Source organism: Ahaetulla prasina, chromosome 2, assembly GCF_028640845.1.
Source record: "Ahaetulla prasina isolate Xishuangbanna chromosome 2, ASM2864084v1, whole genome shotgun sequence".
NCBI classification, from domain to species: Eukaryota; Metazoa; Chordata; class Lepidosauria; order Squamata; family Colubridae; genus Ahaetulla; species Ahaetulla prasina.
The window spans coordinates 164953756-164971751 of record NC_080540.1 but is presented as its reverse complement, the minus strand read 5'-3'; the positions used below and the strand labels follow the sequence as shown (position 1 = coordinate 164971751).

The 17996-nt window shown below is 39.7% G+C and overlaps 1 protein-coding gene across 1 annotated transcript in view; it reads right to left on the bottom strand.

The window, feature by feature from the left end:
- The window catches only part of ESPL1 (extra spindle pole bodies like 1, separase), a 57201-nt gene that overhangs the window by 24286 nt on the left and 14919 nt on the right, over nucleotides 1–17996 (bottom strand). Inside the window, exons 8-17 of the mRNA XM_058174163.1 lie at nucleotides 16381–16623; nucleotides 15579–15723; nucleotides 13261–13417; nucleotides 10110–10249; nucleotides 8252–8386; nucleotides 5859–5978; nucleotides 4750–4921; nucleotides 3366–3494; nucleotides 2290–2446; nucleotides 1766–1875 (exon numbers count right to left, since the gene is read on the bottom strand). Coding sequence (XP_058030146.1) covers nucleotides 1766–1875; nucleotides 2290–2446; nucleotides 3366–3494; nucleotides 4750–4921; nucleotides 5859–5978; nucleotides 8252–8386; nucleotides 10110–10249; nucleotides 13261–13417; nucleotides 15579–15723; nucleotides 16381–16623 — 1508 coding nt within the window. The remainder of the gene's footprint in view (nucleotides 1–1765; nucleotides 1876–2289; nucleotides 2447–3365; nucleotides 3495–4749; nucleotides 4922–5858; nucleotides 5979–8251; nucleotides 8387–10109; nucleotides 10250–13260; nucleotides 13418–15578; nucleotides 15724–16380; nucleotides 16624–17996) is intronic.

Below are 17996 nucleotides of genomic sequence, written 5' to 3'. Positions count from 1 at the left end.
ACAAGGCCTCACTTGACACACCCATACCTGAAGCCCTTATAACAGTGGTGAAATGTAAAATTTGTTACTACCGGTTCTGTGGGAATGGCTGGTGGTGATGGGAATGTGACTGGGTGGATGTGGCCAACTTTTTTTTTAACTTTTAAAAGCATTTTTTCTGCAACCTCTTCAGCCAAAGGGGTTGTAAAAAATGCTTTTAAAAGCCTCTGATGATCAGGCAACTCAGCCGGGAAAGCCAGAGCCTTTTAAAAGCATTTTTTACAACCTCTTCAGCCAAAGAGGTTGTAGAAAAAATAGTTTAAAAAGCCTCTGACGATCCCAGCCGATCTGCACGGTCATTAGAGGCTTTTTTTTTTAACTTTTAAAAGCATTTTTTCGGCCGAAGAAAAAATGCTTTTAAAAGTAAATATATATATATATCTGATGATCGCGCGGCTCAGCTGGGCATTGGGGGGGGGGGATTTTTGCTACCAGTTCTCTGAACCACCCGCCGCCATCACCACTGGATCGAGCAATCCAGTCCAAACCGGGAGCATTTCACCCTGCCTTATAAACCAAAGAACACTGACATCCCCTAAACTTCGCTGAAGATGTTATCTAGCCTGGTAATGAAATGTTCAGAAACCAACCCACAAGCTCGGAGAATGAATCTTTATCCTCAAGTTTTCTACTAATCTAATGTATTTCCTCCCACTAATTTTGACAGACTTGCAAAGATTCTCCTATTCTAGGGAAGACCTTTTCAGAAACAAACTCTGAGTAGAACTTGTCAAAGTTTCTGTCAAGAACTACTGCTAAAGATGCCCAGCAAAATTCTTTGGGCTCCAGATGTAGAGGAGTACAAAGAGCAGTTATGTAAATAGCAACTTAGCCCTGAAAGACAGAAGGGAGTGAGAGAAAAAAACCTCAAGACTCATCCACATTCAACTTCTTTGGCTAGTCATAAAAACAAATCATTTCACCAAGAAACTATGTTTAAGTCCTAAAGAAACTTAAGTTCAGGTCTAAAATCTGAAATGCTGTGCATATGATCCTCAAAAATTGACCAATGTCCTTTTTTTCAGAAATAACTTAAGTAATGAAACGCTAGCGGAAGCAACATAGAAAAAAATCTGATGTTTTTGATCAAAAAGATCAAAGCTTTTGTCAGGGGCATTAAGTTGAATTCCCCAGGACTGCATCCTCTGATGTCTTGCTTCCTAATATTTACCTCTGTTGTGGAGATTACTGGAATTTGAGACAAATCTTAAGAATAGGCTCTCAATTTATTGTTTCATAATTTGACAATGAATCCTGTCCTGCAAATTCTGGCTTCTTTTGCACCAAATAAGCTGGTGGGAGGTGGCACCATTCATCAGGAGGGCAACATAACGTGGTCCTTCCCCCAACAGTTGCTCTTTTTTTTAAAGCCTTCACATTATTCCTGAAACAGCTTAAATAAATTGCCGCCTGAAATGAACTACAATCTATCAACCTGGAACCTCAGTTGCTCCAAGTAACAAAGTTTTTTTTTTTAATAGAGTGGTTGATCAACCCATTCAACCGAACATACTCCTTGCAACAAAAAGCCCTCAGCGCTGCCATGATTTTTGTTGTTTTTAATGCTTTAATGTGCTTGCTTTGATAGTTTTAATATGGTTTTATATGTTTTCACTTTTGATTGGGAGCTGCCTGGAGTTGGTTAGAAAATGGGCAGCTATGTAAATGTCTTAAGTAAATAAAATAAAATAAAATAAATTAATTCAACCCTGCTTAGATTCATCACCTGTGCCCGATTCAAGAAGAAAGAGGACCTGCTCAAGATCTGAGCCACACAGATCCAGATTGTTGCGCTGGAGCTCCAGCTCGCTCTTCAGAACCAGAAAGCGAGCACACCTAAGAAGAAAAGTAAAAAACCACATATCCTCTGTAACAAGATGGCATCCTTCGTTGTTTCCATGGGCTTAGCGGCCCAGTTAGTCAACATTTCAAATTTTTGACTTGCAACTGCCATTCGCTAACAGATGCGCCCAACCTTATATACACCACACCCAATTCCTTTGAAATAATTCATAGTCCAATTGTTAGCATTATTCTTGCTGCAATAAATAATAAGAGCCAACAGCAACAATAACAGTATAATGTTTTATGGATCCCAATGTATTTCAAATGATTAGTTCTATGCCAAGGCAAACCGAGAACACCCAGAAGTTGTCTTATGTTTTAGTGAAGGGTTAGAAGTTCATTTTAATTCAACGTCTGTAATTTCCCACAATTCTGCCCCTTTTGTTTTATCTGTCTATTTCTTACCATCGAATGGATTGCACCTTCATGGAAATTTTGAGCGTTTCCAGGCAAAAAGCTTTGGCTTCACTTACAATCTCAATCTTGCTAAGGAGAGACACAAAACGCTCTGAACAAACAAACATATCTGCCAGCACCTGCCATTTCTGCACCAGGTTATCACCTGAGAAGGAAGAGTGGAATAAAGAGGGAAAGGAATAAAGGGAAAGCTTTATGTGGAGGTGGCAAAGATAAGCATAAACTGAGATATTAAATGGTTCAGTCAGTGAAACATTGTTCAGTCAGTGAAGCATTCTGGAACATGAGCAAAATGCTACTTAGCGCACAGCTAGGCCACATAATACCCATTTTGAGATTCCATAAAATCTCTTCCAATCAATATCATAAATTTGTTGTTCATGCCATTTTGAAGCCAAAACACGTTTTAATTATGGTACATACTTACAAATAGCTTAAAGTACTAAATGAAACTCCAAAACCACCAAACCTTTCCCCAAAGCTAGGAAAAAAATAGGAAATAGTTGCTTGGATATGTGCAATCCTTCCTACTTTGCATCATCCCCAAACCTATTCTGGTATTTATTTTTCCCTAAATGTTAATTTTAACCAATAATTGTTAAAATTATCGGTTTAATCAAAATAGACATACAAGGCAATCACTAAATATAAAATAATTGTAGTTAAATGTGAAACAGGGCATGCTCCTTTGGAACATAGTGGTGCCTTAATTTTTCACAATGACTTTTCAGATTTCTAAAAATTAGGTGAACATTACCCACATATTCTTAAACCTAATATGCAAACTTAGTAGAGCAAATGGACCAAGAGAACAAAGAAGCAAGCAATGTGATTGTGTTGAACCTTTAGAAAAGCAATGTGATTTCTTTGAACCCTTAGAAAAGGGAATTTCATCACTATGGACTTGCCTAACTTTCAGACAGTATACAAAAAATATCTTTTTTCAATCTTTATACTAGGCAAAATTAATTAAAAAGCCATAGACAGCTAATAGCTTCAAGATCACAGGCTTTTAGCCACAGCGAGAGTTTTCTAACACACATAGAAAGACAATAATAATTTACCATGGTCTATAAATGGATGCTCAAGAGACTCTTTTGTTGATGCATCGCTGGTAATGAGTGAAAAGTTCAAGAGGATGCTACGGTACAGTTTGTGTGCATCGCTTAGAGCTATTTCAGGTGTCTTCCATCCTGCACAGTGGAAGAGAAAAATATTACACTCTTTAAACGCCTTGGCTTTGAGAAACTCTTTCCTCAAGAGTTCCATGTAATGGGATCTCTGCATTGCTGTTATTTCTGAGGAGTGTTACAGGTATTGTTGAGAATCATTCTTCCCAACCTGTGGCTTAGGACCATAGGACCATTTAATTTCTGCAAAAACCAACATGAAGAACACAACTTAAAAAAACAAGACCTCACAAGACTATTCTTCCTTTTAGTAACTTATCTAATTTATATTTTATTTGGGGGAACACTGTCTGCCTTTGAATGATAACGTAGTGGTCCGTACAACACTGTCCACAGGCACAAGTGGTGGGTTTCAATTTTTTTTACTACCGGTTCTGTGGGTGTGGCTTGGAGGGCGTGGCATGGCTTGGTGGGCGTGGCAGGGGAAGGATACTGTAAAATCTCCATTCCTTCCCACTCCAAGGGAAGGTTACTGCAAAATCCCCATTTCCTCCCGATCAGCTGGGACTTGGGAGGCAGAGAATAGATGGGGGTGGGGCCTATGGGTTCTCCAAACTACTCAACACTTCCACTACCGGTTCTCCAGAACTGGTCAGAACCTGCTGAAACCCACCTCTGACAGGCACACATGAAATCCGCATACCAAACCTTAGTCACAAGAATGCAACTTACAATATTTTCCAAGATTGCACATTTAAGAAATAAGTTGGTTTTCATAGTGGTAAATCCACCTCTACATAGTTTTCCAACCTTCCGAGGATCAAAAAGGCCATATAATGAAACAGTGAAGCATTCCAGAAGCATGGCATCTTTTGGGGGTAGGGGAGGAGGGATTGGATTTTAGAGGAAAGAATGAAATGATTTGTAAACACCTTCTCAAATACCCCATTTTAAACATTTTATGGATGGGAATGGGAGCTGAAAGCTTCCAGGAGGCAAGACCTATTTCTTACTCTTCAACCATCCATCTCCCCCTGCAAGACGGACTCTCCAAATGGTTACAGATGCTACCAGTGCAGCTGCTCTAAGAACGTAGAACAGTTATTTTTAATTCTTTTTTTGCTCCCTATGCTCTTAAGGTTTGAAAGTCAGTTTCTGGACCAGCTGAGGATCTTACAAGCCATAGGGTAAAACTTTCTGCTTAAATGGATTGAGCTGCCATTTTACAGTGTGCTTCCGGTTCTCTACCTATAGTAGGAAGCATATTGCACATGAAAGACAAAGGGGAAACACAGATATATTTTTTCCCCACACTCACCTTGAACAGAGAGCTTCTGTCTGAGCGTCAGTGGGAGAGTGGAAGAAGGTAGGATAAGATAAGCAGCAGTTAGCTGGAGAGCACTGGCTCGCAGCAGATACCAGACCTTAGAGGATCTTTGCAAAGTTGGATTTTGAAGGATTTCTATCAATAGATTGAGGCCTTCTTCAATCTGTTCATGAATAAAAAAAAAAGAGGAAGAAACATCAATTGCGAAGAAGACTGTGCTCCATTCTGGAAATCAGCCAGCCATTTTCAGTCATTCATATTTCAGATTGCAGATTTTATTCAATATTTGTTAGTAGATTGAATAAAATAAGAAAGGGGACCGAGTCAATTTCTTGCTTTCTACAGTAGTTTGCTTCCCAGAAAGTTGGTCAGTTGAGGCCTTTGAAGTGCCAAGCTCATGGTGCCATTGATTCCTTACTTTTCTAAGCCACATGGCTCTCTGTTACACCAGTTCTATCATCCAGTTCTTATAGTTCTTGTTGTTCAGGAGGAAGGCTTTATACATCATTGCTGGTTTGAAAATATTTTTAATAATCTTTTCACAAAGGTATGCCAATCATCTTTCTAAAGGTTAAAATTTCCAATTTTTAGCAAACACAATCCTAGCTGCTGTTAGAACATTCACCATCAAATATCTCAATTCTCTATTATATGGTTCAGGTATAATCCCCAATAGGAACACTTCTGGCTTAAAGTCTGTATGTTTTTTAATCATCTTTTCCAACCAGGTGTGGGAAGGTGCCTATTTATTGTATAGGCGAATCTCCTTGCCAGTTCAACAAATACTGGTAAGCACAGCTGAACAAGTAGTATCTAGGCAAGAAGGTTTAACTAACTTTCAATAGCAGAGCCAAATAGTAACTATTACAAGAGCCTCCCTTTGTGACTTCACAGAAGCTGAATATCCAAGGTGCTTTCTAGTATGTCAACTAGAATCAGTGCCCATTCTGACTAGCAGCTGAATTCAGCCAACCGAGAGGGCTAGTTCTAACATAGATGAAGGCCAAGGTACCTTTAACAACAGATATTTTTTTTAGCATACCATCTTGTTAATCCCAGAGATCATCAATACATATAAAAAGGCATTCTACCACAAATACCTTGCAGTTTGCTAAATGCAGTTTGCTACGGAGCACAGCCAGTGTTTGATTCATCAGCAAGTAGGAGCTATTATTTTCATCTACATTTTTCAGGCATAGTTCAGCTTCCTTTAAAAGAGTCTAAAAGAAAAGAGGGGTGGGGGGAGAGAACATTTTCAGAACAACACTAGCATTTCATGAGAATGTAGCTAATGTTTGACCACCAGCAATTCATCACAACAGCCTAAAGACTCTAAGTTATGAAAAATCCTTTAAGGAGACTGTTCCTCTATATACCTTCCCCTCTAGAAAATAAGGTACACTTTTCCTCTCGAGAAGCTTATATAATAGAAGCAAAGGTGATGCTGCAACTCTCTACATGGTCCAGCCTTTGAACACCCCGCCTCCCCTGAAACTTCAAGTGGTCCAGAATGCAGTAATGGGCATGTCTTGTATGGGTATTTCTGCTTTGTAAACTTCGCTAGTTGTCAGTTTGCTTCTAGGTGTGATCCTGTAAACTCTTACATGGCTTAGAATCCTGTTTCTTAAGACCACCTGCTTTCCATAGCATTTGCCCAGGCAATTCAATCTGGCGGGGTCAGTGTGCTCGGGGTTCCTTAATTAAACATCATCTCTCGGGACCAGGAACTGCATCTTCTCTATAATAGAACTCCTGGCCTCTGGAATGAGGTTCTGTTGTGATCGGCCAACAGCCTGCGGAGCTGGCAGCGGAGTCGGACAGTGAGGAGGCTGGAGAGGACAATGGGTCAGTCCTGGAGTCAGAGGAAGGCCTGGACAAGGGCCCTGTGTCGGAGGCAGAGATGGGGCCAGGGTCATCTGGGAGCGATGTGCGGACTCCGGAGCCTCCAGAGGTGGACAGCAGAGAGGCAGAGGAACAGGAGGAGCCTGTTCCTAGTGCATGCATGCATGTGAAGAGCTTCTAGAAGGCAAGAGCATCTAAAGCAAAAAGGATGACTCGGGAATAAGGCCAGGAGATGATTGGCCCCACCCATAAGGCTTAAAAGAGCAGCAACGGCTCTTGGGTTTTTTGTAGGAAAGCAATTTGCTACAATTGTTTCTTGTCGCTGTCTGCTGTTTCTGAACTTCCTGGGGTTATTGCCAAGAACAGCCTTTGGCAGGGTGCCAAAGAAGACAAAGGTTTGTGATAAGGCCGAAGGACTTTTTCTGAAGGACTTTGTTTTGGAATTAATTTGGAGTAAGCTGAGAATGAAGTAATTCTCAGCTGTTCTAATAAAATGTTTGTTTAGGACTGATTGTGTCTGGTAATAACTACTTGAGCCTAGGTCACAACAGGTTCCCTGTGAAATCTGAATGGTCCCCACCCTGCTTTTGTTTAGAAGAGCAATCAAGGCCTAACTTTCCACCAAGCCTTTGGCAAGGAAGAATGAGACCTTTTGCTTCATTCCACTTGCCGTCTTTTATCTTTTACATCTTATTGATTATACTTTAATTTCTTTATTGATTGTTGTGACTAGAGACGTTGGGAGACATATGGCAATCTACTACTTTCATGGCTTCTCTTAATTTACTGTGAACAAACAAAATGCTGCATTTATATGTAGTTTACTTTCCCCTTCTTATTCCTCCCTTCATGAAAAACAGGAAATATTCCTTTATGACATCTGGGTTTTTGCTATACTATTGTTATTTTTTACACTTTCAATGTTATTTTACGGTATTTAAAAATAAAAATAAAAACAGTAACCAGAATGTGATAATAATCAGGAGAAATCCATTAAACTCCATGTTTCCTGTACTGAAGATCATTTTAGCAAACTATGGATTTTTGGTGCATAAACTTCCAAGGTCCAATTCCAGAAATCTCCTGTTGCAGAATTTTAGTTGAACAGAACAGAACAGAACAGAACAGAACAGAACAGAACAACAGAGTTGGTGGGGCCTTGGAGGTCTCTTAGTCCAACCTCCTGTTCAGGCAGAAAACCCTATACCATTTCAGATAAATGGTTGTCCAATCTTTTCTTAAACACTTCCAGTGTTGGAGCATTTACAACTTCTGGAGGCAAGCTATTCCATTGATTAATTATTCTAACTGCCAGGAAATTTCTCCTTAGTTCTAGGTTGCTTCTCTCCTTGATTAGTTTCCACCCATTGCTTCTTGTTCTACCCTCAGGTGCTTTGGAGAAAAGCTTGACTCCCTCTTCTTTGTGGCAACCCCTGAGATATTGGAACATTGCTATCAGGTCACCCCTAGTCCTTCTTTTCATCAAACTAGACATACCCGATTCCAGCAATTGTTCTTTATATGTTTTAATCCATATGCATGGGCAAACCTAAATGGACCAACAGCATAACAATGGGCTATAAACAAAGACACAGGCTTGTGATGCTCGGTCTGTTGGTATATTTCTGTTGTGACCACATTTCATACTCACCTCAGCATAACTGGGACACTCTAGCTGGAACAGGAGCTTAACTATTTGGCACAAGGCACTGGTTTTTCCAACAAAATCTTTAAGTGCACCAGAAAGAGTTATTATGAGGAAGAAGCTCTCTATAGCCTCTAAGGGCTGCAAATTAAAAACAGAACAAAACATTTAGATATGCAACTTTGAGGGGGAGGGTAAAACAGGAAATGTAGAGGATAGTAATATAATATGTGTAATAGAGGTTATCAGCTACAACCTTCTGGAAAAATCTGATGGCCCAAACCTGTTCCTGAGGAACTGAGGTACTGTAGTAAAAGTAGCCATTGTTTAAACAGAAAACTAAACAAAAGTGCAAGTAATGGTTCATGCAGAACCATCCTCTCTCCCCCCCCCCTCCCACTGGTCCACAAAGCTGGAAACGTTGAGGAACTCTGTTTTAGAACTCCTATATCATTCTTAGTTATTCTAATTAAGCATAATAGTTAATCTTGCTTGGAAATTTTCTACTGGTAACACTGCATATTTGAAAACAAAAAAGGAAGGTTGTTTATTACTATAAGCAGCAACAAGTTGAAGGCCACTCTTTCTCCTATAATCTGATTGGGAAGAGAGTTAACACTTGTAGTTAGAAGAACAGAAAAGATGCATCGCATTTGTGAGGTGCATAAACAGTTGTCATCTCTCATCTTCTCTAATTCCTGAGGCCCAAGACTTTACCTAAGTACAGGTAGTCCTAGATTTATAACAGTTCACTTAGTGACTTTTTGAACTTACAACGGCACTGGAAAAAGTGACGTATGACCGTTTTATACATGTATGACCGTTGTGGCATCTCCATGGTCATGTGATCAAAATTCAGATGCTTGGCAAATGGTTCATGTTTATGATGGTTGCAGTGTCCTCGGCAGTGGTGAAATGTAAAATTTGTTACTACCGGTTCGGTGGCCGTGGCTTTGTGGTGGTGGTGGATAATGTGACTGGCTGGGGGTGGCCACCATTTATTTTATTTTTACTTTTAAAAGCATTTTTTTCTACAGCCTCTACAGCCAAAAAGATTGTAAAAAAATGCTTTTAAAAGCCTGTGATGATGCCAGCTGAGTTGCCTGATCATCAGAGGCTTTTCTTTGAAAAGCTTTTTTTTTTGCTTTTAAAAGAAAAAAAAGCCTCTTATGATCAGGCAACTTAGCTGGGATTGCCACAGGAGCCTTTTAAAAGCATTTTTTCTACAACCTCTTCAGCCAAAGAGGTTGTAAAAAAATGCTTTTAAAGGGTTCTGGCGATCCCAGCTGAGCGGTGCAATCATCAGATGCTTTTTTTTTTTTTTTTTACTTTTAAAAGCATTTTTTCGGCCGAAGAAAAAATACTTTTAAAAGTAAAAAAAAACAACCTCTGATGATCGCACAGCTCAACTTGGCATGTGGGGGCGGGGCAGGGATTTTTTCTACCAGTTCTCTGAACCACCTGCCACCATCGCTACTGGATTGGGTGATCTGGTCCGAACTGGGAGCATTTCACCCCGGTCCTGGGACCATACGATTAGTTTTTGTCACCTTCTGACAAGTAAAATCAATGGGAAAGCCAGATTCACCGTGTTTCTAATTTAAGAACATCAGTGATTCACTTAACAAATGTGCTGAGAAAAGTTGCAAAATGAGGCAAAACTCACTTAACAAATTTCTCACTGAGCACCATAAATTTTGGGATTAATTGTGGTCGTTAAATTGAGAACTACCTGTATCCTAGACAGGCAAGAGGGTTGGAGTAGGAAGGAAAGGAAAAAAAAAAGAGCGAACCTCAAGAAAGCTGAAGGAGCAAAGTCAGGTTATACAAAATTCCCAGACAAATTGGCCAGCGTTTAATATACCTTTCCCATCATTCTGTATAAAGCTGCCATGATATGCAGGGATGCTGCTGTCTGTTCGATGCTCCGCACAGCTGGGATCCTGCCTTTTGATAGGAGCTGTTTCCATAAGGCAAGGGCATCCTCCAAACATCTGGATTGCACTGGAAAAGCAAAGGGTTAGGTCAGGGGTGTCCAAACTTGGCAACTTTAAGAATTGTGGACTTCAACCCCCAGAATTCCTCAGCCACCTTTGCTTTGCTGGCTAAGGAATTCTGGGAGTTGAAGTCCACAAGTCTTAAAGTTGCCAAAATTGGACACCCCTGGGTTAGGCAAAGATAGATTACAAATTTAATAGGAATATTTGAGCTCAATTTTTTTTATATATATATATTTTTATATTTTAAATTTTTATACCGCCCTTCTCCCGAAGGACTCAGGGCGGTGTACAGCCAAGATTAAAACAATTTAAATATATAAAGTTAAAATAGCAGTTAAAACACATATTCAATAAATGGCCGAATTAAAACCGTCAAATTGACCAGACTAAAATACCCCATATAAAATTATTTAAAATCCAAAATTTAAAAATTAAAATTTTAAATTTTAAAATCAAGCCAGTCCCGCTTGGATAAACAAATAAGTTTTCAGTTCCCGGCGAAAGGTCCGAAGGTCAGGTAGTTGGCGCAAACCGGGGGAAGTTCGTTCCAGAGGGTAGGTGCTCCAACAGAGAAGGCCCTTCCCCTGGGGGCCGCCAGCCGACATTGCTTGGCGGACGGCACCCTGAGAAGACCCTCTCTGTGAGAGCGTACGGGTCGGTGGGAGGCATAAGGTAACAGCAGGCGGTCCTGTAAGTACCCGGGCCCTAAGCCATGGAGCGCTTTAAAGGTGGTAACCAACACCTTGAAGCGCACCTGAAAGACCACAGGTAGCCAGTGCAGACTGCGCAGGAGTGGTGTTACCCGGGAGCAACGTGATGCTCCCTCAATCACCCGCGCAGCTGCATTCTGGACTAACTGGAGTCTCCGAGTGCACTTCAGGGGTAGCCCCATGTAGAAAGCATTGCAATTTTGCCTTCAGCATAGGCCCAGCCCATCATCAAAAGTATATTATTACTAAGACATGTGCTATCTGAACAGAAGAGAAGAACTTGTATTGAAAGAGACCGAGTCATGTCTGATTTCTGTTACAATTCTATCACCAAATTTTGATAAAGTAGTCTAAGGAGAGGAAAGCTTGGAACAATTACAAGACTATATTTGCTTTTTGCTAATCAAGTAATGTTGGGTGAAGTCCCAGAATACAGATAGTCCGCGATTTACAATGTTTAGTGACCGTTCAAAGTTACAACAGCACTGAAAAAAAGTGACTTACGGCCATTTTTCAGAGTCACGTCCTTTCCAGCATCCCCATGATCACGTGATCAAAATTCAGATGCTTGGCAACTAGCTCATATTTGTGACCGTTGCTGTCTCCCAAGGTGATCAGGTGATCCCCTTTTGCTTGCGACCATCAGACAAGCAAAGTCAATGGGGGAAGCCAGGTTCATTTAAGAATCGGGTTACTAACTTACTAACTACAGTGATTCACTTGACAACTGAGGGGAGAAAGGGTATCAAATGAGGCAAAATTCACTTAACAAATATTTCACCACAGAAATGTTGGGCTCCATGGTGGTCATAAGTTAAGGACTGCCTGTATGTGCATTTCTACAAATAGCCGGACCCAACCCTAACTTTTTTCTGTTTCAGGAGCTCATCTGTTGCATCCTAAGAAACCTGAGAAAGAACAGGTAAAATCATTCCCTGAGCAGCACAAAACTGCGGAAGACATTTGCTTAATGACCTCAGCTGCAAGACACAGGCAAATAATACATATGCCCACTATATACAGCTTTAAATTCAATTATTTTGCTTTTTTCCCAGCCTGTTGCCTCCTATATGGATAAAAACATTGGGGTAGTAATACTCTCCTTTACTACCCTTGTATAAGGTAACAGGGTTAACAATTGAAGCAATGTACTTAATTACGGCATGGAATGCTGCTCCTTGGCAAACCCCCTGAATCTGCAGTATCAAATACCTTTTCTTTAAAAAAAAAAATGTGTTTATTGTTGCTACACGTTACATGCTTTTATATTATGCTCATTTGTTTTTAATACTTTCCAACAAAAGCACTCCTATAAAGAACAAAAACTGAAATTAAGAAATATTTGTTTTCTTGCGTAAACTGGTTATGGAGCCTAGATTTAGACTTCCTGTTTTCTATTGGAGTGTTTCCAGTAGAAAATTTCCAAGCAAGATTAACTATTTTGCTTAGTTACAAAGGTTCAGAATGATATTGGACTGAGATGATCTAAAAAGCATCATTGATTTTAACTGTTTGGATATGGAAGTTTGTTTTTCCAATGTAATTTTTATTAAGAGTTTTAATTACAGTTGTAAAAATTATACAAACTAGAGAAATAAGAGAATGGAAAAAAGAACTAAAGAAAAGGAAAAAAACAGAAGAAAAAAGAAATTTATAAAGAAGTGACTTCTAATCTTCATCACAACAAATATATACAATTTAACTTCTTCCCTTATAAAATTAAACAGGTATCTCTTGATTCAATATTTTATCCTTTATCTATAAGCAAATCCATAACATATCAACTTTTCATTCCTGCTATCAGCAAAAAGTCCATAAAGGGTTGCCAGACTATTACAAAATAATGTCTTATTTTAACCTTGAACAAATAAACCAAGGGGATGGTTTCATGTGTTCGGCCGCAGTTTGCGTGGCCTGGTTCACAACAGGCCATGAACTGGGACCGGGCCATGAACCAGGGACTGGGGACCCCTGCTTTATGACATTGTTTTCAAACTAAAACAGAAAATTTTATTTGGTAAAATAGTCCAAGGAGAGGAAAGTTGAATGTTGAAACATTAAAAGGAATGCCTTAGCAGTAAAGAAATATCCTCTCATTTCTACCAGCATATCACAACTTCTAAACATGTCTCCTGTCTCCTATCCCTGCATAATACCACTAATAATACCCATGTCTGCTGCTTATTCCCATCAAGGTACAGGACTCTACCTTATTAGTCTTATTATTTATTACTCTTTTTATTTAATCTACTGCCTCTTTGAATTAACAGTTCCCTTCATCTAATAGCAATATAAATTTCCTCACCAGAATCTGCACATAGATTAAATGCAATGCCAAGATACAGGAACTTGTCATCGTGGGATTTATCCTCGTAAGTGAGATCGTTGGTTTCAAAGCTCTGAAGAACATCTGTGTCTTTTTGTCCCTGAGTATTTCTGGTTCTCTGCTCTTGCTTGATACTCTGTTGGAGAGAGGAGAACTGACATTAAACCCACCAAGTATTGCAAAGAGCACACTTGGTATGTAAGTAAGCCAGACAAGTATGCAAGCCATAAGGTGTTCTTGATGTCTCTACCCATTCTTCTATGCCGCATATGCCACAACTTTGGATAAGAGAACTTCAAAGCTACCAGAGAGAGATTTCATTGAGCCCCTCCTGCAAGATGCATTATATTATATGCTAGTGGAGATGTTTTTTTTAAATTCAACTTAACTGTTGTGGTCCACCAACAGCCTGCAGAGCTGGCAGCAGAGTCGAACAGCGATGAGGCTGAAGAAAATCATGGGCCAGTCCTGGAGCCTGGGGAAGGCCCGGATGAAGACTCTGCATCGGAGGCAGAGATGGGGCCAGGGCCATCGGGAAGTGATGTGAGGACTCCAGAGCCTCCAGAGGCTGACAATAGAGAGGTAGAGGAACAGGAGGAGCCTGTTCCAAGTGCACACATGAGAAGAGCTGCCAGAAGCAACTAAAGCAAAGAGGATGACTCGGGAGTTGGGCCAAGAAATGATTAGCCCCTCCCTTAAGGCTTAAAAGACCAGCAAGAGCTCTTGGGCTCTTTGTCGGAAAACAACGTTGATAGACTTGTTTCTTGTCTTGCTGCATTTATTTCTTGTCGGCGTCTTCTGCTTTTGAACTTTTGCCAAGAAAAGCCTTTGGCAGTTTGCCTAATTAGACCAAGGTTGGTGATAAGACTGAAGAATTGTGTTACAAAGAATTTGTTCTGAATTAGTTTGGACTACGCTGAGAATGAGTTTAATTCTCAGCTGTTCTAATAAAGTCTGTTTGTTTTTGAACTGATTGCGTTTACTAATACCTACTTGGGCCTGGGTTACGACAATAACCATCTGTGAATGAACTCTCGAGACATATCATTTCCTACTATCTAGTCATACAAAATAACAATGTGGCAGTCAGTCTCCTTTTGATGCTGGTGGTTATCGTTATTATGGTCACATGGCCAGCTAGATGTTTAGTCTGGAGCTGGCATTTTAATATACCTATTGAGTCCTTCCAAAGGACCTGGGATAGGCAGATGTCATAGGATCTCAGTCTTCAGCTTTCAAGGCCAGCACCTGAACCCACTACACCCAAGTGATTCTTTTCATCCTTTAACAAACTTTTAGAGCACATCATTATTATATACGACTTTGTGCCATGGAAACAAGTTCTTACATTGACCAGTCTATTGGAACAATTCAATGTTTAAAGAAGATGGAAAAGAACTCTGGGACAGTGTATATCCCATGCAAGGAGCATGTACTTATTACTGTAATCAACATTTCCAGTCACAAAAGGCTAAGAAGTGATGTGAAAAACCTTTGCTGAAGTCCTTGGAGAACTGTGCTAATTTGAAAGCTAGTCAATCAACGTAAGTTGCCAGGCCTTTAAATGTCTCAGTTTAATCTCACTGGACTGCTTGCTTTATGATTTCTTATACTGGTAGTCCTTGACTTAGGACTGTAACTGAGCTCAGAATTAGGGTCATAAATCATGCTTTTCATTAGGCAGTCATTGCCCAATTTGAACAATCTTTTTTGCGGAGGCCATTCAGTGAATGCTGCAGTCATTAAACAAACACTGAGGTTGTTAAGCAAACCCTTTTAGCCAATGGGCATTTTTTGCCAGAAACCAGAAGTAAATGCCAGTTTCCAATGTGTGTGCAAGATACAAATTATGGTTCTGTGATCACAGGACACTTCAAATAGTCATAAATGCAGGCTAGTTGCCATGCACCCAAACTATGATCACATGATTGTTGGGATGGTGGTGGTCAGAACGAGAAAGATCAAAGCCAGTCATAAGTAACTCTGAGAAACTTTGAATGGTTACTAAGTCACTGTAGTTACTTCTAAAAGATTCTCCTTATTTCCTGTTATATAATCTATACTAGATTTGTACATTTTGGGATAACCTTAAATTATAATGTCATTTAATACTAGGAATAGAGTGAAATAAATATTTCTGCATTCTTTTCTCATTTTTACTTAAAATAAACTAAGATTATGTTCCTTCCAGTGGCCTTCTTAGTCATTTTAGTCCCCCTGCTCTCTGGAATTTTGAATATACACAAATCAGAATTTAGCTGATTGAGTTTTGTGTTATTTTGCTTTAAGACACGTACCTCATGCATTTTTTCCTCAACTGTGCATATATAAAGCCAGAGTAAAGCCTGGGCCTTATCATCCTGGAGCTGTTCCTCATTCTGTGGAGTCTTTGGCACAGATTCTAACAACCTCAGGGCTTCGTTTATAGAGTCCAGAGCAGAACTACAAGAGAGAAGACCTAAACAATCATTTCAGTCATGATTACAGACAGTTGCTGAGAGAATTGTTTTTGTAATTCAGAAAACATAAATATGTTTTAGTATTTAGTATATTCAGAAAACATAAATGCTACGGTCAGAAGATTGCTTATTCATTTCTAGTTAGTTTAGCCAGCATTGTCATCAGTTCTAGATTATTATGTCTAAGTACATTCAATCCCTGTATAAATAACTGATAAGATCCTTCTCTTTTTTGGATAAGAGCTACAAGTACTTTAATCAGAAAATATGGCAACAGCAGCACTTAAAATATGCAAAGGTCCAATATCCTAATTATTAGTATTAGTATTTTTGAAGTGGCAACTGATCCTTACATGTATCAATTTTGTAGCATTTGGCAGCAAGCCTTTGTTAGCAAGCAAGTTTGAGTCTCTCCCAATTCATCTCCAGTTCTACACTGAAAAGTCCATTCTCAAACCAGTGAAAAGACAAAACTAAGAGAAGGAAATGAGGATACTAGAAACAAGACACTGCAGCTCTGGCAGTTTCCACTTCAAGTTCTTTTTTTAATACTGAGCATCACTACAATGGCATGGTATCCAAAGTAGGACTTGAGGTAAATCATACAGCTGTCATCAAATTATACTAAATACACACTCACCATTCTGTTTGCTCACTATAATCATGATAGCACAGCACCTGGGCCAATTCTACCAGGATAAAAGCTCTTTCGTGGACCCATTGGCTGCCTTCTGAACATATATCTAGGAGGTCACAGATCACATTGAAACGCTCTTGGCCAGTGTCAAGTCGCACAGCTTTGTATGCCTTCAGCTCCTCCAACAGCACTTTCACAAGGATCTCGTCGTCTAAGTGATACTCTTCAAGACCTTCCTTCAAAGTCCTGTAATCAATATCAAAGGCAAACAAAAATAGAAATTAGAAAAGAGGTAAAACAAAGACATGCATCTTCTATCAACTACAGTGTTACACCATGCTTTATACCAGGGGTCTCCAACCTTGGCAACTTGAAGACTTGTGGATTTCAACTCCAAGAATTCCTCAGCCAGTTTTGCTGGCTGAGGAATTCTGGAAGTTGAAGTCCACAAGTCTTAAAGTTGCCAAGATTGGAGACCCGTGCTTTATACAGTATTTTGAGGGCCTTGTTTCATATAAATGGGCAGAGATACTTGTTTCACTGTAAAGCATTTTTTGTGTGTTTGAATGGTTTTATGGATTTTTTTTAATATAACAGCATTTTTAAGATGCAAGTTATCTTCTTCAAAAGAGTGCTTTAAAATTGATACTTTTCAGTATCAGCTTTTTCTACTAACAAAACCTTTTAGGTGTAGGGTCGTTCCCCGCCCCCTCAAATGATCCTATAGTAATAAAAGGTGGCAGTGTCCAGCCAATCTTGCCAGAGCTTGAAAAAGCCAAACAGCTTTATTAAACAGCAATCCATCGTAAAAAAATATCTGGCTGATTAAGGCACCAAACAGCATTCTTTCCCAATTTATCTTGCCAGCTCACATTTGCCTTAATTGACGTGGCCAGTGCTGAAGGACACTGGAATCTGGGATCCTTCAAGTACCACAAGTTCCTCAGCCTTATGGAAAGAGAAGCCCTCTTATTCTGGATAATCCCTGAATAGGAGGATGACCCCTTGTAAAAATGCAAAACATCCCAAACATGGAACATTAGTTTCAGGTGGTCTGGGCACATATATTTTGAATGTGTGGGGTTCATACATAGAACAAAACAAGGATGTTTTATTGGCACTCTGGATCAAAAAAATTGTTATTTTGACAGACATGCTTTTGGGGATGGGGAAAAAGAGAGGGTGGGGGAAACAAAGATATTATTTGCAATTGAAGGGAGATGGGGCAGCAGTGAGAAAATTATGGGGACAGGCCAGTCAGCTGTACTATGCTGGGACATTGAAAGTAGCAGCATGGAGGAGGAAGGAAGAATAGATATAGGAAGATTTGGGGATGGATAATCTGGAATATGCCATGTTGGAATGCCAGCAGTTAAGGGGAGACAAGGGAGGGAAACTGCTGGGAAAATTAAGAAGCTGCTAAATCTGTGGAATTTGTTACACTGGAAGCTGCTGAAAGGAGGAAGGGAAACACATATTAGGCTTGCTCTATTTGACCTTTAAAATCATTCCAAGATTCCTCGAAGTTTTCTTAAGTCTCTGGAACCACCAAAACATTCCCTAGGTTTATTTCAGGAAAACATGATGGACTTGAAAAAGGTCTGCTGAACTTTCAAAAC